This window comes from Opisthocomus hoazin, chromosome 20, assembly GCF_030867145.1.
Source record: "Opisthocomus hoazin isolate bOpiHoa1 chromosome 20, bOpiHoa1.hap1, whole genome shotgun sequence".
Classification (NCBI taxonomy): Eukaryota; Metazoa; Chordata; class Aves; order Opisthocomiformes; family Opisthocomidae; genus Opisthocomus; species Opisthocomus hoazin.
Window position 1 is genome coordinate 10,298,187 of NC_134433.1, and position 20,929 is coordinate 10,319,115.

General features: G+C 47.8%; 2 protein-coding genes across 3 annotated transcripts; one reads left to right on the forward strand and one right to left on the reverse strand.

The window, feature by feature from the left end:
* Positions 1–403: 403 nt before the first annotated feature.
* LOC104329399 (schlafen family member 13) lies at positions 404–4,942 on the forward strand. The gene is made up of 4 exons (XM_009934515.2): positions 404–1,505; positions 2,246–2,374; positions 3,145–3,871; positions 4,156–4,942. The coding sequence occupies exons 1-4, from the start codon at positions 404–406 to the stop codon at positions 4,940–4,942; spliced, it is 2,745 nt and encodes a 914-aa protein (XP_009932817.2).
* Positions 4,943–6,699: 1,757 nt separating this feature from the next.
* UNC45B (unc-45 myosin chaperone B) lies at positions 6,700–19,997 on the reverse strand. 2 transcript variants are annotated; one of them, XM_075440286.1, is made up of 21 exons: positions 19,799–19,997; positions 18,948–19,031; positions 18,644–18,813; positions 17,814–17,850; positions 17,317–17,492; positions 16,679–16,768; positions 16,017–16,184; positions 14,705–14,873; positions 14,262–14,432; positions 13,257–13,428; positions 12,600–12,900; positions 12,096–12,190; positions 11,281–11,422; positions 10,699–10,839; positions 10,385–10,512; positions 9,859–9,925; positions 9,384–9,497; positions 9,156–9,271; positions 8,679–8,796; positions 8,411–8,566; positions 6,700–7,517 (listed from the first exon to the last, which is right to left on the reverse strand). In XM_075440286.1, exons 3-21 carry the CDS (start codon positions 18,803–18,805, stop codon positions 7,245–7,247), a joined length of 2,796 nt encoding a protein of 931 aa, XP_075296401.1. In that variant the 5' UTR covers positions 18,806–18,813; positions 18,948–19,031; positions 19,799–19,997; the 3' UTR covers positions 6,700–7,244. The 2 variants fall into 2 exon arrangements, with proteins under 2 accessions (XP_075296401.1, XP_075296400.1); XM_075440285.1 differs by lacking the exon at positions 19,799–19,997 and having other exon boundaries at positions 18,948–19,390.
* Positions 19,998–20,929: the final 932 nt, after the last annotated feature.

Here is a 20,929-nt window from a genome sequence, read left to right on the forward strand (position 1 = left end):
TTAAGAGGGAGGTGAGGCTTAGCACAGCCTTTTCAGTCATTACAGGGGAAGAGGAGGGGGTGTGCAGTCCGGGAATATGCAAGAGGATGGTGTTGAATGGAGTAATGAGCCTGGCTGTAGAGGAACTATTTGAGGCTGCTTCTGTGTTCAAGGGGAAAGATGGCAGCAAGGTCCCTACCTCCCCTCATGCTCAGGGACAGAAAAATAAACACCTGGGCACTGGGGACAAATTTGGGTTTTAAGCAAGCACTCTGTTTTGGAAGTAGAGGAATATCCCTGTTGCTCTAAACTCTGTGACTCGGTGTATTTATTGTTCAAAGGATGGCCACTGTTTAGCTAATGTTTTTGGAAATCTTTGGAAGATTGATGTAAGCAATTTTTTCACAATTGTTTCAGGCCCAGAATGGCTCTTGAAGAGGATCAACAGCAGCAGAAATTCTGGCTTAATTTAGCAACAAAGTATCCTGAAGTAGTTTTGTGTGTTGGAAAAATATGTTTTGGTGAGAAAGCAAGAAAAAAGATGCCAAAAAATTCCAAACAAGACCAAAAATACACCCTTGCCCGTGCAGTGTGTGCCTTGCTAAACTCTGGAGGAGGTGTCGTAAAAGCAGAGATTGAAAATGAAAACTACGACTTAGAGAGAGATATGATTGGACTAGATTTAGAAGAGACGTTTCGGTCTCTTCTTTTGTTTCCAGACTGGAGAAAATACCTGGACTTTGAACAGCGAGATAATTACCTATTGATTTTTATTAAAACCTGGAGCAGGAAACATGCATCTTTAACCTCTACAAGTTCAAATCCACGTATCTGTAGCCTGGGTACTGGGCTGTACACAAAATGTGGTGCTTCTCTTTCCCACATGAGCCCTGTTGAAGCTTTTGTGTTCCTTAAAGGAAAGCAAGATGAAGCCAGGAGAGAGCGTAGCCCAGGAACACCTGCTAAGAACAGGAAGACAAGGGCTGTTGAAGGAGACACAGTTATTAGAAATAATACTGTTGCCCAGTTGTTTGATAGGGACCAGCTGCGACATGGGGAGACATTGACATTCACAGAGTCAGGAGATGTGGAATTTAAACACTATTCAACTGAAAAATTTTTGACTCGTGTCAAAGAGATGTTACCTCAGTATATCGCTGGATTTGCAAACACACGTGGCGGGTATTTATGGATCGGTGTGGATGATGACAGCAGAGTGCAGGGATTCAGCAGTGATGATGAGGAACTAGAAAAATTAAGTCTCCTAATCAATTCCATTCAAAACAAATTAACCCTCTTCCATTTCTGTGGGAGTGGATATACACACAACGTAAGGTATGAACACAAAATCTTCAAAGTGTACCGCCAGGCTGGAGATCACTGTGGCTACGTCTGTGCTGTGAAGATTCAGCCATTCACTTGTGTCGCGTTTTCCGAAGACCCGGACTCATGGCTGGTGGAAGGCAGCACCATCAGGAGACTGAGAGCGGACGAGTGGGCTGCGAGGATGACCGCTGCCGATCCAGGTCCAAAAGAGCCAGGACAAACCCATTCTGGTTTCGATATTTCCTCTTATTTTCTTGCTCCTGCCCTGGCAGTGTTGTTTGCCTTAGATAGTCTTACCTGCATTTCAGTGTTCTTTGGGCGCCTGACCAAACCAAACAGTTTGACTGCTTCAGGTCCTTGCCAAATGCCTGTTCACAGGCAGAAGTGCTGCTCACATTCCTTAATGCCTGCTTCAGGCTGCAGCAGGTCCTGGTGACTAGCAGCTTGTTAACGCCAGTCTTAGTGCCTGCTTTTGCTGCATGAACTCTCCTTGCCTCCAGTCGACTGCTTTTGAAGTTAGCTCCCCGTGCGTGTGGTTCTTTACGTAATTGCTGTAGTCTGTGGCAATCACCATTTGCAAATTGCCATTTGCTTTCAGGCTTAATCCCAGTCTAGCAAGCTGAGAGCTATCAACAGATAAATTGTTGGTTGGCCTATTCTTGGGCAGTGAAAGGGGTATCACTAGCAGAGATAGAGGTCACAACAGCAGCTAATGAGATAAGGAAACCGAGAGCAGTTCCATGGTCCATGGCCTGAGCCTGTTCTGTTGCTGATCAGCTGCTGTCCATGTGAGTTGCAAGGCTCCTGTCTATGCATTGCATTTATTATTTTAAAGAAGAGCAAAATATTTAAAACCAGCATGAGGACAGCTTGTGGCTCTTGCACGGAGGGACAGCAAATGCTCATGCTGTATCACATGTTTTTATTTCTTTTTTTCCAGATCTTTCAAAGTTTTCCGAGACCTTTAGGCTAGAGCTCAGTCTGACAGAGGGGCCACCTCTTGCCAAGCCAGTTTATTCACACCGGGGCCTTGACAACGTTGATGATCTTTGTAAGCAACTGTTTCCAGGTAGGTCTGCATATTGCTTTCACTGTCTGGTAGGTTTACAGCATGAATCTCAAGGGCATGGTCAAGGTTAAAGATGAGTTTGAAGACATTCTTTGAACAGGTGAAAGAGATGGAAGTAGTTTGCAGATCTGACAGCAACGCTGCATTCAAATGCATGATGACCCCCTTCCCCATGGACTGATCTTCTGCCAGCTGTTGATCTGTGTACGTGAAGGAGCTCAGCTAGCTGAACTTCTCTGGGGAACAAGCACAGCCATGCCAACATCTTTTTGCAATCCAGTGAAAATGGGAAAGACAGGAGGAGAAGGTCACTTGGAATCAGCCCAGTGTAAATACATAAAGTGACTGGGGCTGGGACCAGAGTGAAGAGTCTGCTGCCAGTTACAGTCCAACATTTCTGTGGCATTGCAACATCAGCCAGGTTGTCCAGGGGCTTCTGTATTGAGCCGTTATTGTTTCTTTGTTTACCCGCCAGCTCTCCTAGGCAAGGTTGGCAACAGCTGGTCCTGTGCTGGCATTTTTAGCAAAGGGACTGAGACCTGGGTAGGAGATGAGGACTGAGTTCCCTAAGCGAGTAGTCTTTGCAAAAGAATCTGGAAACACATGGAGTGGTTAAGGAAAATTTTGAAGAATTAGAAAAGGTATTTCAGGCAGCTATGGTCTGTATTTGTAGCCTTTCACCAACATTAATTCCCACCGAATCATTTCAGACAGTTGGATTTGCTTGTCTTATACTAACACTAACTGTTTCTTCTGCTTTACCTTGTTAGTGAAATCCGACAAAGTAATATATACTCCAGAAAAACTCAGCAAAGATCTCTTCCAAGAGCATCCAGGGTTGGATATTTTAATGGAAAATCAACGGAAGCAGATTTCTGAGGGAGTTCTGATATTTTCCAGAAGCTGGGCTGTTGAGGTTGGCTTGCCAGAAAACCAAGACATCATTTGTGATGTTCTCCTAATAGCCAAGTATAGGCCACCTATCCTCTATACAATCTGTAAGCATCATGTCTCAGAGGATGTGTTTGAATACTCAAGACGCATAGCCTGGAAGCTGAAGGAAAAATTAGTCAACACTGGGGGCTATATTCACAAATTGTGTATAATACCAAAGGTACTGACTTTGCCTCCTGGAATTACCTGTGGAAAAGAATGGGATCTGAATATTCAAGAGATGTATCCTCAAAACTACAGCCTAATCAACAGTGTCAACTTGAAGGCCCTCTTGCGTGCTCTCACAGTAGCTCTGCTGACTTTTAAGTCCTTTTTAAGTGACCATGTTGGTTCTGAGTTTTTGAACCTCTTGACTGTCAAACAATACCAGCTGCTGTCAGAAAATCTTCACAAAACTAAGAAGCTGTATGTTTATGGTCTACCAGGAACAGGGAAAACTATAGTGGCCCTGAAGATCATAAAGAAAATAAAAATTATGCTGCAGTGCGCACGAGAAGAAGTTCTTTATGTATGTGAGAACCAGCCTCTGAGAGATTTTGTGCAGTAAGTATTTCTTCCAATTATTCATTTCAATATCCTGTTATTTCACCAGCATTTTTAAATAGCTGAGTACTGATCAGTATAATTGGTATGCTATTTGGTCCACCACCATTTGCTGTGTTTGAAGTGCATAGTTGGGATACATTTTTTAGTAAGGCTCGAATTCTTTTCTTGACATCCTAATAAACATGACTTCAATAGCATGGGTACGCACTTTGTTCTGATCAAGTATAACCAGTAGTTTGCAATGCAGAGATTGTTTTAATCTCCTTCTGTCTCTTCTGTAGACGGAAAAACATTTGCCAAGCTGTGACGAGAGTAGCCTTTTTGAAGGCCAGCTTTAATGATGTGAAGCACATAATAATTGATGAAGCACAGAATTTCCAAGATGGGGAAGGTGATTGGTATAACAAAGCCTTGAACATAACTTCATCACCGAATCTCCCTGAACCTGGCTTTTTCTGGATTTTCTTGGACTACTTGCAGACAAGTCACTGCTTCTCAACTGGTCTTCCAGAAGCAACATGGCATGATCCTGTTGAGTCGCTAACCAAAGTTGTTCGTAATGCTAACAGTATCTATAGCTATCTAAGAGAAGAAATGGAAATGATTGTAAAGCACTCTACCTTAAGTATTCCCAGCCGGCGTTTGGAAGGGTTATTACGCAGAGCCATGTGTGCTCATGCTGTGCAAGGCTGTACTGAAATAGTAAGCAAACTAGACAGAAATGGAATAGTGAAGTATGTGGCAGAACATTGTCGTACATATCTTACAAAGGGTTACTCCAAGAAAGATATTGCTGTTCTGTGCTACAGCGATGAAGAAGTAAAAGCATACTCTGGAATACTGGCATCAGAAATGAAGAAGTCAAATATATCATTAAGAAAATTGGAGGGAGGGCTAGAGGAGCACACTATTCTTGACAGCATCCGTCGTTTCTCTGGCTTAGAAAGAAGCATTGTGTTTGGTATTATTCCTCAATCCTTTCCATTTCGGAAACATATTTTGAGAAATATATTGGTCTGTGTAGCGTCCAGAGCTAATTTAAATTTACACTTGTTATTTGATAGCTGAGAACAGGTAGCCACATAGAATCTCAGCAAGGCCCTGATTTTTCAATGCTTATGTATGTTTGAAATTTTTTTACTCTATGTCTGAAGTCAAAGGATTTCGTTTGTAATGGCTTGTCTTCTCTAAAAGCCCAGGTGTTCTTGGGAAGCCTCTACAGTCTATTTTAAATCAAATGTAAGGCTTCAATAATGCAGAGAAAAGAGATACTCTGAATGTCAGTAGAATTGCATCATTCTGTGAAGGCACCCTCCAAGGACATGCAAAACCCGATGCTCAGCCTTGGAGTGTGTGCAGGTGCACTGCCAAGCGAAAGCCACTGTGCCAAGACAGGAAACTGGGAGACTTTCTGGCTTTCACCAGCTCACTCCCATACTCGTAGAACCGCTCAGAAAAGTTACCAAACATAGGCATCCAGTGCTAGAAGCCATTTTTAAAGACAGACTCTATTCAGATATCTAGGAAAGTAAAAATGAGGCCTTCTGTCACGTTTCAGCTAAGAAATAAAATAAGTGGCCTTTACAGAAGTAATTTCCCTACTGAATATCAGCAACAGTCAGTATGAGTTAGAAAAACCCAGTTGCTTTGAAGAGGAGCTTTAGTGGGAGAAGGAAAACTTTGCATAACCACCCTTAGACACCAACAGCATTGTTGTTTTGGTTTCAGACATGCTGCTTAAACTCTCTGTATAGAGTTAGATGCAAAGTACTTTTGAGACAGATGCAAAATTCCTAAAACGGGTATCCAAAATTGAGTCATAGAATCATTAAATTTGGAAAAGACCTCTAAGATCATCAAGTCCAACCATCCGCCCAACACCACCATGTCTGATAAACCATGTCCCGAGTGCAATAGCTACATGTTTTTTGAACCCCTCCAGGGATGGTGACTCCACCACTTCCCTGGGCAGCCTGTTCCTGCTGCTGTTGAAGGCTGGTTGAAAACAAACCATATTGTTTTCCACCACAGAATGACCTGTGGTTCATTTGATTTGGAAGAACAGTCTGATATCCTCCTAGTGTGATCATAAAGCACCAGTGATTTAACTGAATATGATTACAATAAGGAGAAAACATTGTACACAGCTGGAATCACCCTCGAAATAAATTTGCCTTTTAGCTTCAAAATTTTGGCTTTTCTAACTTCAGTAAGCTAGAGGCACTTTTTTTTTTTCCTTAATCAACATACAAGGAAAGACAAGCCCAAAGGTTCCTTTCATAATTGCCAAACCTCAACACTTAATCATGCCATGCCTATCATATGAGGATCACTGACATTTAGTATGACCAGAAATATTTTAATGCGCTTGAATTCACATTTAAATCATTGCCAAGTAAGATTATATTTACTATATGCTTAGATTGTCTTCTCCCAGGGGCCTAGAGCAAGGGTCTGTGTTGTCCATAGCATGCATAAAGAATCTGTCCTTGAATGTAAACATTTATACAAAAAAGTTTAATGTCATGACCAGCTGGTGTGTTTGCTTCTCATTCCACTTCTCCCATAAATAAGATATTTTCAGCATTCCCTTTTGAACCAAACACCGTGCCCTGGTGTGAACCTCAGCTTAACCTGTTAGTGCCGGCTCCTGGTACAGCCTTTCATGGCAGCTTTGCCTGGGCATTTGAGCAGCACAGGATAGTTTGCAAGTGGTGAAAGCTCAGCCAGTGCTACCAATTACTCCAGCTTCCCGGGTACGATGCAAGGCTGCAAGTAAGAGTTGCCTTAGATTCTCCATTTGCTTAATAAAGGCAGAACAGGAATTCCACATGGAGCAAGGTAGTGAATTTATTAAGCATTCATCCACCATCTTCACACTTTGGCACACCACTTAAGGCTGTTTAAAAACACCATAAATGAACAAAAAAGCACACAGCTAAAACCCAACCGATTTTCTGACTACAGGACAGAAGGCATTTAACCTTCCCTGTTCCACCAATGCTAGAAATTCCAGAAGTACCAGGAGCTGCAGATGGTTGCAGAACAGACTTCAGCTCAGCTGAGTTTCCTTCCAATAGCCCCCTGGCACATTCCCAACACAACCAACTCTGATTGGGCCTGGAAGCTTTCATCATTATCAGCTGAATGGGGGCAAAGAAAGGATTTACTCCATCTGGGAATTACTCAGATGGACACTTCCCAGGCAAATGTCCCCCTCTTCCTCATACAGTTTCTGATCCTCCAAAGTTGTCCCCAAACTATTCTGTGCCTTGACAATGGCACTAGCTTTTCCTCACGGCTCTCACATTTCCACATTTGTCAGTAGCTTCCCCCCACCCCCCCTGCATTGAGCCTTTTTGGAAGCTTTTCATTTCCTCATGCCTGAGAGAGGTTTGATCAGCCCGTAATCCATGAACCTTGTGAGGCAATCACGTGCTACATTAATGACGTGCTGCTTCTTGCAGTCATCTTCTTGCTTGCCGATGTACGTCAGGATCTCCAGGAGCTCTGTCTCCACCAGCTTCTTCGCTAGGTCTTTGTCAGCACTGATTAAGTTGAAAGCGATGACCAGTCCCCGGTGCTGCACTTCCACGTTATCGTGCAAGCAGAGCCTCTGCAGGATTTCAAGCCACTGCGTGGTCTTCAAGGGAGAGCGAGATCATTAGCATTGATCTGAAGAATACTTCAACCGAGAAAGCGAGTCTGGCAAGGCATTTCTCAGCAGAAGGAAGCGCAGGGACTCACCTCTTCATACTCATGTCAGGTAGGGCTATTTGATTCTTCAGCTAAGGAAACCTGACTCCCAACTTTAGAACCCAGTTTTTGTTACACTGAAGTCAGAAGCTTTCATGGCACTAGCACCACGTTAAACGTTTCGTGCTTATGCTGCTACATAATCTCTGTGCAAAGAATCTGATCAGAGCATTGACACAGCTGAGGTGACCAGAAGCGGACCACCCACTCCCCCCACTGATTTTACTGAGCCCCTCCTTTGGCTTGATTAATAATTTTTTATTCTAACAAGCCACAGTGTCCAACAGCGGGTGCGCAACACAACAGGGTTCATGAATTCTCAACCACAGCTCTTCACAGATAATCAGCTATGCAGGGCCTGAGTTCTCAGCACCTACAGATCTGCGCAGGGAATGGAGATGTTCTGGTGTCTGTAAAGCTCAATAGGTTATCTATCCAGCTCTTCTCATTCCTGACCGCAACAAGGTTTGGGTTTCAGGTTATTTATCGAAAGTTTAAGGGCCTATAGATTAATATTCTGCATCCCTAACCTTGCTTGACAGCTAGCATCCTGGACTTAGCTTGAGGAACAGCTCTGAGATCAAGTCTAGGATAGGCAGGCTGGTTTACTTTGTGCAGGGATGGACTCAGAGCATGCACACCCAGGTCTCATCTTCACCACTAAGTTCCTGACTATCAAACGGGTGGCCTACATAATCCTTTTGAGAGGGATTTTCACGACTGAGCCAGGCCCCTTCCAGGGTATGTCTACACTGCCAATAATCAGACTTATGGTCTTACCACTTCAGTCATCTTAGAGCAGAGTTTCTTTTGTGCTGCTGTAAGCATGGCCAGGGCTCCTGCTGCTGCAACCTGGACTTTCTCATCATCCTCACCACACAGTAATACCACCAACTTCAGCCGGTCATTTCCATCAGCCACAAACCGCTCTTGAACCTAAAAAAAAAAAAACCCCATGATACCCAGAGATAACACATTTAGGAATGCCTCAGCACAGGGGCTCGCCAACTTGTGCATGCAGTCAAGTCTGAGATGCCCAGCGAGTTACCTCCTTGTTGACCACCAGGTTGCACATACACTCCGTGGCTGCCTGTCGAAGTTGGTCGTGATTCTCAAACATATAGTTTTCAATATCGGGCAGGGCCCTCTCTTTGACTATCTTCATCCTGTGTTGAAGAGCAGTCAAATGAAATACATCATGGGACAAGCAATGACCAACTTATAAAATATTAACTGCAGACAGGGAAGGCCTTGAAACAAATCAGTGTCCGCAGCACTGGAGCTCATGACATGGTTCATTCCCTGTCTAACACAGATTAGGTTCATGTCTTTCCTCCTCCTAGAGGAAGATGTGTCACTCTCCTCTTCCTGGCTATTTTATTAACCTTTTAGTTCCGAGACCTTTGTAGCTATGCCAGTGGCACCTCAAACCGACCAGTCTTCATAGTCCTACAAGAAAAGCGATGAATCGAAATTCACATTCACTCCTGGGGAAGAAAGAAGGTCAAAAAGCAGTTAAACTCACCTAAGTTTATCACTTCTTCCTGAAAAGTTAGTGAGACCTAACAGAGCCTCATAATTCTGGAGGCCATCTCTCTCTGTGTTCAGCAGGCTGACCAGGGGCCTCACCACCTCGTACACCTAAGAAGAGAAGGCATGTCACTGCTTTTTCAGCTCTTGGATCTTGGCAATTTTCATTTGCTAAAGGAATTATCAAGATATTTTTTTTTCTTTTTTTTTTTTTTAAGCTTACCCTCTCCCCTGGGAATGCCATGTCTGGATTGGAGACAGCAGCAATTTTTGCCAGAGCATGAGAAGCCTTTATCTTGCCAACTTCTGTGCCTTCCACAGCCAGAGGTATCAGGGCCTAGTGACACACCAGAAAGCATTCAGTGCCTCTGAAAAGATTTACAGCATGAACTTGGTATACTAAAATAAGTTTAAAAAATCCTAAACATGTGTCTGTTGAACAAATTGGTCTGGGCTGTAGCCCACAGTGAATGTCTTGCTTTTGTTCTCAGATAGGCACCACACCAGAGCTTGTAACTCATGCGCAGTTGTTTCAAGAAGATGGCTTCTTTGTAGGCTTGCAGAGACAGGACTGAGTGGCAGTCTGGGCCCCAGGAGACACCAAGACAGCTCATGCTTTTCTGTCACCTTCCCTCACTGTAGACACGTTGCAGGCTCCCAGCTGATATTAACTGGGCTGCAAACATAAAAGTAATCACCTTTCCACCGCCTTGAGCAACAACGGTCCCACGGTCCTTGGGGTCTTCACACAAGGCCAGGAACACCCTGCAGAAGCACAGCATCACTTAGTGAAACAGCCACGTGGGAAGGGAATAACCCAGGTCCCTCATGGAAGGGGGCTAAGGTTTTGCAGGGGGCCCAAATCCACCAGATATTTAGCCCCGTGCCCACGGCATTCTAGGAGAAAGCAACAAATGGCACAGTAAGAAGTTTCCAGGCCTGTAAGATGAACTCTGTTCCAGCCAAAACCAGTACAGAGGACTAGAAATCCAAAATGCATCCTAGCAATGCAGCCCTGTAAGCCAGCTTCAGGGTCAGAATGTGGACTTTTATGACATTGCTTGAGAAAAGCTTTGGTTTTAAATCTTTTCACTGCCTCCCTTTCATCCCTCCCCTGTAGGCAGAATGCACCACCCTACGAAGCAAGGAGCCAGCCCAGGCGCCCATCTCAGTGGCACATGGGCTGGCCAGTGCCTCCAGCTCCCATGACAGCAATGAAGGCACCTGGCAATGAGCTCCTTGCTCTGGTCTGTCAGTAGGGCACTGTCTGCCTTCACCATGCAGGCCAATGCAGAGACGACACCGGCTTTCAGCAACCGCTTCACCCGCTTCACCACAAAATCCTTCTTGTCCTAAAGGGGGGACATTGGAAAGGGATTAGCCCCTTAGCTGCCACCATCCTGCTGACTACAGCCAAGCCTGGTTGGACAGCAGAACAATTTCAGCCTCAGAGACAGCACACCTGAGGTCTGTGACAATGGATACACCAGAGTCTTCAGATCCAAGCGTGTCCACCTAGCTCCTCGCAGGCAACCTACCTTCGGATGCTCCTCAGGCACGTGCTGCTTGGAGAATTTTGCCAGTTGCACCAGCTCTGGGACCAGCTCCTTGGTATCATAGCTGTTGGTACAGTTCACCAGTGCAGAAGCCACAGAATACAAGATAGTCTTGTCGCTTGTCTGCACAGAAAAATAAAAGCTTATGGGAGGGTGAGGGGGACACAGCAGGGAGACAGGTCTCTTAGGACTGCCATCATGGTGGCTTGCACTAGCTGAAGCATTCTTAGGCTTATGCCCAGCTTTATAGCCCAGGGCAGGGAAAACCAAAAGTTTTTATGGTCAAACAGGCTGTTTGACATCATCAGATGCTGTCAACACCTTGATGCCTTTGTTTTTCACGCAGTTGCTGACAGTAAAGGTAAGAGCAACCTCCCTAAGCCTTGGGAGAAGAACAGCGTGATAACAACCTTGAGGTATCTCCATGGCACAGCCAAAACTGATGTTTTTCTAAACTAGGGGTGAGGGATTGGGGTCACAGCTCCTCCTGCCTGGGGAGACAGTGTTGGGCTGGGAGAACTTGATGCTACCAGAGAAATGAGGGAACATGGTAAGGAGACAGACCTTGGCTAATTCAAACATAGCTTGCAGGGCTGGTTCATCTTCAACAAAGTCATCTTTCACATCTGCATCAAGGGTTAGATACGCCAGCCCTTCCACAGCCCATTTCCTGGTGCGGGCATCAATGCTGGTGTTACACAACCATCTGGAAGAGAGAAAAACATCCACATTTCTATCTTGGGATCCAGGACTAATTTCTCTGGGAAAAGAGGGAGAAAAACCAGATGTTGAGATGGTTTCAGGCGCAAACATGTACTCAGGTTCTGCTGCAGCTCCTGAAGACTGTGGATACTTCCCTTGAGACATGACCCTCCTCCCACGGCCCAGCTTGAGGGATTTAAATGCTGCAGAGAAAGACAGACCAGGACAGCTACTCAGCACTGCTTTGCCTTCACCATCACATGAAAAACATGACGCCCTTTCATCTGGTGCCAGCAGCATTCAGTCACTCCCTAACTTCATCCCACCTCCTTGGTTAGTCCACTTGGTAAATTCACCTTCAAAAGGTACTTGTGCATGTTCTAGACAGCACTTGATTAGGCTGTATCATTCTGCCAAAGAGGGAGGCACCACGCTGGGTGTCTCTCATGGGAAGTGCGTGAGGGAGAAGGCTTATCTGGATATTGGGGCAGGAGGAACACATGGTTGCTTAAGGCACAGAAAAGCACCAGGTCCCAGTGCAGTGGCTCTGGGGACACTGTCAGCTGTCAGGCAGCAACAGTAAATGAAGGCATTGTGTGGGCAGGATCTCTCAGGAAAGGAGCATATTGTATTTTGCAAAGTATGGGACAACAGAAGAAAAAAGTAAAATCACTCACTTTCGGCACTGCTTGGCTAACTTCTCAGTGGACCCCTCAGCAAACTGCCGCAGTCCATAATCTGTACCTCCTGCTGAGCCCAGCTTGCAGAGACCCTGAGAAGGATGAAGGGGATACACCAGCGAGAAAAGTTCATTAATCCTCTAGTATTGCTGCCCCAAAAGAGCCTAATCCCATATCTAAAGTTTGAAGTCAGTTCTAACAAACAGCAAGCATCCTTATTCCCAGTGGACTGTTCAGCTTGTAGCACAGCAAAGTGAGGTTTTGTGCTTTTATTGGATGTCTTTAATGGAAGATAAACCAGTTTTGCCTTCAAAGTTACCAATAATCCGTGTGCTTTCCTGATCTTCCATCTCCCCCTTCCTTGTATGGGGAAGCACCACAAACCACGCCCCATGTCAGGGGAGGGTACCCAAAATGTTCCCAGGACCTCCCCCCTCTCCCAAGTCTGGGGTTAAGCTGGTGAGCATGGCAGACGATAGAGGCAGGGGCTGCCATCCTTACCACCAGAGCTCGGATTTTGATCTTCTCATTCTTGGTCTTCTTGTAGATCTCCTTCAGGAGTGTCACCCCATTGGAGATGATGAAGGTGGCCCGGCTGAGCTTGGTGGAGGCATGGATGAGGGCTTCCACAGCCACCAGTTGGTCAATCTCCCTCTCGGACCCACACAGGGCAACCATCATCTCCATGACTCCCTTCATGCCAAGCAGTTTGTTGCCTAAGTCAAAGGGCCCTTGCAGAACTCCAGACACCATCTGGATGGCATGGAGTGTCTTATCCATGTCCTGTGGGTCAATTTTGCTCCTGCATGGGATAGAGGGATTCAGCATGGGGAACAGTAGTTGCTTACAGTTCTCATTCCCTTGGGCAGGGATCGTCCTCCCTCAGGTCAGGAACTGAGCTCCACTGCTGAAACATGTAGGTATTTGGGACACAGCTGAGCCCAAGTGCATGCAAAGGCTGTGATCCAGCAGGTAGGAATACAATGTGAGAATTTGAGGATCCCAGCTGAAGGATTCAGCAGGATCTCAAGCACATCATTATCTCCTAGGGCCTCAATTTGGCATCTAAGTGGATTAAGGTGCCTCATCTCATGCTTAAGACCTCCTGCTCCTGTGCCTCTGGACCAGCTCAGCCCCAGTAAGCCAGCCCCGACTCACTTGATGTACTCCTCGCAGATCACTCGGTAGTTGTCACGCTCCGGGTCGCAGCGCAGGTCATCGTAGAGTTTATTTAGGAGGACAGAGGCAGTCAGCTGGGTGTTCTCTGTCAGCGGCAGGCAGTCAGGCATCTCGGGAATCTGGCCCACTACTTTCAGTATCTTTTTTAAGCCTGGAAACAATGGACAGAGACGGCTCTTAGAGGGGAGAGGGTCAGTACAAAACTCAAGATGCTATTTGTTGGTTTCTTGCAAATGAGATAGCCAGCTTGGACTGTTTTCAAGTACTTTGCAGCCGAATCACATAAGCCTTAAACAAACAAGGCACTCAAATATTTACTGGGGAGGAGCTTCTGCTGGTGAGATTATAGGTTTGCAGCATCAGGCTTTTATCCAGCTCTCAGAGTGAGATAAGCAAAACTGGCCATTAGGTCCCCGGCTGCATCAGTTATTTTTGTCAGGAGGCATTAAAGCTACTGACCTCTGAGGCTGGGGCTATGACTGAGGAAAAGTCAATCACTTTCAAGTGATTCTGGATGTCTTAACTCTCCTTTTGCTAAAATGTTATTAAATAACTTCCACCAAAATGGTAACACACATATGCATTGGAATTAGTATAAAAACACATCCCACTCAAATTCCTCACTCCCTTCCAGCTTTCGAAATGACCAGTTTAAGGACCCAGAAAGCTCAGCAGGTGCTCATCTCATCCTAAGCCAGACAATTATCCAAGCCACATCCTCCTAATACTAGCAAATACATTGGAATAAACTAACCAGAAAAGTCAGTCCCTTAGAAACAGGAAAATTCTTCTCATACAGTTTTTTTTCTCTTCATCTTAAAACTGTTTCCTGCTAATAAGTCTAACTTTGCTCTAGGATCACATGCACCAAAAAAAAACCAGAGAGGATTTATGTTATAAAGAGGATCAGTTCTACAGGTATTCAGGTAAGAATACATAGCTCCACATCTCCCAAACCAGAACAGGATGGAGGGAAGGATTCACCATTGTCAATGACAAAGATGGTCCTGCTGTTGTCATGGTCTTTCAGGTCCTTCCTCGGTATATTCTTGTTGAGGAGGTTGAGAGCTTGGTCTCGTCCCTGCCCAGATACTTTCTTACTGACCAGCATATCCAGCAAACGCGTTGTGATCATCCTCAAATCTTTTTTAGTATCTACACAGAAGCAAGACAGTAGCAGTCAGTTACAAGAAGTTATCTTCAAAAGCAGGTGAACCCAGTGAAAACCACTCAAAGCCTGGAACGTGGATATTTAAGTTAACACCATAAGGAAGAGAGCTGCGTGCAGGTTGTCATCCTGGACAGCTGAAGGGTGAAGTCCCCACTTCACCACAGAATGAGGTGGATGTCCCAGGTGCACAGCCCTCCCTGCTCGCCCCGCTTCTCCTTCAGAGAGGCTGAAGGACCAACAGGTCATGGACCATTACCTAGCACTACAGCCTCCTCCTTCCCGTGCTGCTGCTCCTTCCCCTGGCCCAGCAGGCAGTCGGTGATGGTCTGCAGGAGGTTGCAGACAGCCAGGGAGATTTCTTCATTGTCTGCAGACATCCACATACAGATGTTGTCGATGCCCAAGTAATGGAGAATGGCGGTGGCCTGGCCCCAGAAAGGAGAGCACGGCAGCCGTTAGCGAAGGACACGAGCCTTTCCTTCCTGCCTGCTTTGGAAAGGTCAGGCTCAGCTTGTACAAAGACAACATTTTCCCAGGGGAATCACCAGTCAGTACAAGGCAGAGTTTTGCTTTTCATTCGTATTGTCATTTATAATAAGGTAACTCCTAAAAATCGAGATTTGCCAGTAATGCAACAGACTCTTTCCAACGAGGATGCCAAGACGAGCATGGCTGGGTTGGGAAGAGGCCCTTGTGCCAGGCTGTTACCAGCAAGCCCGCGTGGTGCACGCACCCCATCCCGGCAGTGAGCAAACCCCGCATCACCACGCAGCCTGTCACCCCGCGCGGTGGCACGCCGGTAACTCGGGGGAGGCATGCTCAGAAACACACAGACCTGGCAGGCTTTGCAGAACTGCCTTTTTGCGTATAACAACAGCTCATGTTTCAGAAAAAGAAAATAGGTCTCCACTGCACTGCGTTTTTATCCAGAAAATTTTATTTTTTCTTGTGTTGTTGTTCCCCCACTCCCTTGCGCTGCTACACTGCCATGCATATTCATTTCACACGTGTCCATCTCCTGCTTCCAACCACAGAACACAGCCGGGGCTTCTTATGAGCCATTTTACACTACATAAAAACTGTCTTTGTGTAGAGTAAGGTATCAGCTAGCTCAGAGACCCCTGGGACTCGCCTTGGGACCCTTCCCAGGAATCTTAATGTTCTTGTACGTCCTCCCTGCTTTTCTTCATCTAAGCCTCAGACAAAACTTTCCCCAAAGTTGCTTTTCTGAGACTTGTGGCAAAGGACACGGATTTGACCCAGCCATGCTCACCACAGCTTACGTGGTAACAACTCATCCTAAGCTTTACTTCACCAGCACACACAAAGGCACTGTAGGGAACACATACAGCTTTGACCCCAGAGATGAGGAGCACGGTAACGGGGGTAATTTCAATAGTCTATGCTAACTTCACTTGCTTATTTCTATTTTTGCCCCCCAAATTTAAAATTTTATTTGTAGGACAATTTTTTCCCCACAGCTCACAAACATGGTGAGCTATTGCAATTTTCCACTCCCCCAGGTGCAAGGCAATAGCAGCAGAGGTCTCAAGCGCTCCATTACTCACCCGAGCCTTATGTCCCGTGCTCATTCCCGAAAGCGTCCTCACAGCTGCCAGGATCAGCTCAGCATTTTTGGTTTCTATCAGCTGCAGCAGTAAGCTGACCCCGTTGTTCTGGAAAATCCTCTCGGCACCTGCCTCCTCCCGCCCTAGGACTATCAGGTTGTTGGCAGCCTGGGTGGGAGACAGAGGAACCAGGGGTCAGCGGCACAGCAGCATCCAAAACACCTCCATGCAGCTCTGGGATGTGCGAGTGGGAGCTGCGGGGTGGCCATCTCCCAGCAGACACAGTGAAGCCGCTCTGACCCCACCGGACATTTTCTCCAGGTGCATCTGGGGATCGGCTTCGCTCTGCCCAAGCAAAGTGGGTCACTGCTTGGAGGGGAACACATAGAAGGTGCCAGAGATGGGCCTGAGCAGAAGTCCCGTCTGATCCCACCTCTGGTGTTTTTGGGGAGGTTGGCTCATCTTCCCTCGGCACAGGGTTGATGCCCCACTGGGACATTTCCCCTCTCGGTTGTCTGTCCGAGTGCGGTTCATCTTCCAGCTCCCTACCTCATCCTCCATCTGAGGAAGGTGGGGAAGGGAACACAGCTTTCTGCTCCTCGGGGCAGCCTCTGACATTAAACAACAACAGTTTACCCTGTCAAGCCCAGGACAGTTCTCACCTTTTCTCGCTTTTCTTTCTCGCTGTTCTCATCCAGCAGGATTTCAAACATCTTCTGCACCCTCAAGTCTGTGGAGAACTGAATGCGCAGCTGTGCCAACAGAGAGTGCATGGAGCATCAGAGGGAGAAAATCGTGGAGCAATTTTCATTTATCACTTCAAGGACGCCACAGACCGTCAAACCACAGAACAAAATAGGCATCGCTCTCAGCCATCCGCATCGATTACCCATCTCAGACTCATGGGCACGGGCAGAGCCAGCCCTAAACCATAATTTCTGAGACCTCACGGCGTACCTAGCGAGGCAAGGACTTCTTCACAGCACCCCCATAAAAGTAACTAAGTCAATGTGGCAATTGCCAAACCCACTCCAAAGCTGGTCCAGTTCTTCACCAGAACCTCACCAAGACATTCAGGCTCAGGCCAGCCTCATGAGTGAGCTGCCACGCTTTTTAATTTAACCATTCAATCTGATCCTCAGATTTACATGCTTCAGGTATAAACTCCCAGGTAATGGAGCCTATTTATCCCCTACGTTGTTAGGAGTTTCCAGTACGACTGACAACCCACCAGTGTAACCCAGAGCACGGACTTCCCACGCCTGGTCTGTGAGCCTGGGACTGCTCACCCGGCATTTACCTTCTCCTGGATGTCAGCCCCCAGTCGCCTCAGGGTCTCCTGGAAGTTTTTGTTGCGGGGTTCGATGGTGGCACATTTCTGAGCATCTTTGAAGGCTTGGTCCAGTTTCCCCAATTTTTCCAGAGCTTGGCTGCGCCGGTACAAGGCTTTGATATCCGAAGAATTGATGTCAATAGCTGGGAAAGTGATCCAAAACACCAGGCATCAGAGTTTGCTTCTTGGAAATCCTCTGTGTGAACCGTGATTTGCTTTACAGCGAGACATAATTATTTACATTGTGAGTGAATTGGTACCTGATCAGCACCAATTGCACCACCACATCGAATCAGTGCATCTTCTTTTGAACCTCCTCTGTGAATTCCCATTGACCTCAGCACTTGGGAGTTAGTGGACATCAAGGCATAAGACCACAGTGCCCCAAAAGGAGATGCGAGAGCGGGCTGGAGCAAGCATCCCAGCCACGCAGCTCTCCTTTCTCAGCACAGCCCCCTCCTTACCTCTAGACGCGTCCGAGGCTGCCTTGGCGTATTCCTCCTGTTAAAGCAGAAAGGAGAGGCTTGTTGGCAGTGGAACAGCGGGGCACATCCCCGTTGCTGACGCACACTGCAACCTCTCTGTTCCCACTTACTAACAGAACCCCCCAGTGAAACCAGCAGCAGCCTGCAGAAGGAAAGATGGGGGTTTAGGTACCTTTTCATCACTGACGGGGGGAAGAGGAAAAGCTCTGCGATGCTGGTGAGACAAAATACGCTGCGAAGGATGCAGCAGCAGGCTGTGGGCGGTGACAAGAGAGGGGATACTCCCAACAGGCTATCTGCAGCTCGTTCTGGGCTAGCATCACTTCTGGATTAGTGGAAATTCAGGAACATACAGGCAATCTGCTACAATCCCACAGCAAGTCGCTACGAGCAGACTGCAGGGAGCTGAGACCATTTTGGTACAGATACCAACAACTTTTTGTTTTGCTGAATATCTACACCTGCTTCTCTTGTACTGGGACAGACAGCAAGAGCGACGCCTCTACACCCCAACCCACAGCTTAGAGCCCTCCTGTAAGCGTGGAGCAGGCTGGAAGCTTTTGCTTCAACGCGATTAAGCAGGACCATCTCTGAGCTGAACCAGCGTGCTCAGCCCCATCAGGACTGAAGCAGGGAGGCAGGTTTACAGCTCCAGGGCAAGCCCAGAACAAATAATTTCAGACCAGTTTGCAAACGCTCTATTCAATAAATGGACAAAACACACAGTCCACAGCTGGCAAGTGCCCTTGGCTGCCTCCCTGCTCTTCTCCCCTTGAGCACTGCCCAGGCAAGCTAGGGGCTTTTCTCACCTTTTTGAGGAAACACGCTGCCCGGTTCCGGTACAGCACCGCCTGCAGCGCCTTGTCCTTGTTGAGCTTTATGGCTTGAGTGTAGCTTTGCAGGGCTTTCTCATAGTCATTGGCCTGAAAATATTTATTGCCCTCCTCTTTCAGCTGGATGGGATCCTCCATCTGGAGAGCTTTAAGGAAAAACATCAATTTATGTCCCATTTTCAGCTGTCTGTGTCACTGGGGTTGCTGCCTACTTCACCAAGCTGAGCTTCACCATGAGACCCATGTATAATTAACACACACATTAATAAAAGCAGCTTACCAGGCTGAAGAGGCTGGAAAATGAAGACCTAAATTCCCCCTCAAGGCTGTGGCTTCTCAGAAGCTTTTCCCACGGCTGTAGATCCTTAGGAGTCAATCAATAAAAGAAAGAACAACAACAAAGAGGGAGGGAAATAAAGAAATCCCCAGTGCCACGGAGGGTCCGTGTGGCTCAGGAAAGAGCTCGCCTCCCGCTCCAAGTTTGGGCAGGACCTGGCAGCTCCTGCTGCCTGTCAGCGTCACCTGTCACCGCAGCCTGTCCCCTCCCCGTGCTATACAGTGCTTGGGGAGGGCTGTGAGCCAGGGACCCTGCAGCCAGCCCAGCTCGGGGGGCACCTGCGTGTTGGTGGGCAGCACCCCGAGGGGCTCCTCTGCCTGCAGAGCTGCACACGGCGTGGGGAGCAGCAACAGGGGCGGCTTCATGCCAAAAAAGCCCACGGCTGGGATGGCTGACCCCCGTCGCAGTGCTCAGACCCTTTTCCCTTTCTATTTAGGGAAGCATGAGACAGCTGAGCCTCAGGGACAAGCGGCCCCATGCCAGCAGCTGCAGCAGCGCCCAGCACCTTCCAGAACACCCCGGGACGGACAGCCGACTCGTACCCAGCGCTGCCTCCTCCTCGCAGAGCCTTTGGGAGCCCACCCCGCTGGAAATCCCACCTCCCCTCGTTTGGCAGCCCACCGGCACAGACTGCACCGGAGCACGCCGGCCCACTGCTGTGATGAGCGTCTCAGGTCTCAGTTTGAGTGACACCAGTAGACTGCGCAGCAACGAGCTCCAGAAGAGCCGAGCCTTTCAAAGCCCCCTGTTTCCCAGCGGTCACAGTCAATCGGGAATTCCGGTTTGCGACTTACCTCCCAAAAACGCAGGCCTTGCGTCCCCGAGTGCACCTGTGAGCATCCCAGCTAAAAGGCAAATGGGGGAACTGCCAGGAGGGATGGGGAAGTGACCGAGGGCAGCACAGGCTGACCGGTACTGGCTTGGTTGCTCCCATCAGGCTTACGCTGCAGAACTGAGCTATAGCAGGCAACGCACTTCCACGCTGAGACGCTGCTGAGAAAAAAAACGTTATCTTTAATACTGGTGATCTGTGTTGTGGTTTGTGGATCCTGCACAGCAAGAATCAGCACAAGACTGCCCTGTTCAGGTCTCCTACTTTACTCACCCTGCACCAACGGCACTGCTCAGTCCCTGGTATGCCGGCAGGAGATGACTGCAAGGCAGTCTGGAGGTCCCTTCACATCACCTGCACTGCCCTCGCAGGGGTCTCAAACACCCTCACCTACCTGGGGACAGGTCCAAGGCACGAGGACTACACCTGCGGAGGAGGCCATCTCTGCCTTGGATAGACTCAGGCCAGCGGCTTTGCTAGGACTCACATGGACCAACATGCCAGAAGCCCCTTCCCACACTGCTTTAGGTATAGGGGAGGGGTCAGCTTGCTTCATTTCAGCACTCATGGTGTATATAGCACAGTCTCAAGTTATCCAGGATAAAGGATTCATCTTCACAAGCAGCAGTGCTGCAGCTACTTCAGGTAAACCAAGTTACAAAATAATACTGTGTTTGATGCTGCCAGTGTTCAAGACAGAGCAAAGAGCGACCCAAGCTCCCCTTGGTCTGCATTTTTGGGACGGGGTATCGGTGATTACACTGCACAGACAGGGAAAATCAGCGGCTGCCCAGGCCGGGGGTGCTGGCCCCGGGAGGTACCGTATCGCTGTGCTTTCCTGCAGCTGGAGCAGATGTGGGGATGTGCTCAGCAACAGCCCCTGCCCCGCAGCGGCTGGCAGGGTGGGCAGGGCAGGCAGTGAGTGTGGGGGACCCTCTTGAGGCATCAGCTGAGAAAGCAAAACACCAAGAGCTTTCCCTGGGGAAATGCAAGGCCCAGGCATCCAGAGACGGGGCCAGCCCCCAGGCCTCCCCGGCACCAAGCGCCTTTCGGGGCAGCGGAGACACCCCTGCCCCCCGCACCTCCATCTTCC

Excerpts from the sequence above, each read along its gene's own strand:
- LOC104329399 (XM_009934515.2), top strand. The coding sequence starts at position 404 with ATGGCTCTTGAAGAGGATCAACAGCAGCAGAAATTCTGGCTTAATTTA. Across the intron at positions 1,506-2,245 it reads GATGACCGCTGCCGATCCAG|ATCTTTCAAAGTTTTCCGAG; the intron begins GTCCAAAAGAGC and ends CTTTTTTTCCAG. Across the intron at positions 2,375-3,144 it reads TTGTAAGCAACTGTTTCCAG|TGAAATCCGACAAAGTAATA; the intron begins GTAGGTCTGCAT and ends TTACCTTGTTAG.
- UNC45B (XM_075440286.1), bottom strand. The coding sequence starts at position 18,805 with ATGGAGGATCCCATCCAGCTGAAAGAGGAGGGCAATAAATATTTTCAG. Across the intron at positions 8,567-8,678 it reads ACCTGGTGGTCAACAAGGAG|GTTCAAGAGCGGTTTGTGGC; the intron begins GTAACTCGCTGG and ends TTTTTTTTTTAG. Across the intron at positions 7,518-8,410 it reads GCTCTAAGATGACTGAAGTG|ACCACGCAGTGGCTTGAAAT; the intron begins GTAAGACCATAA and ends TCTCCCTTGAAG.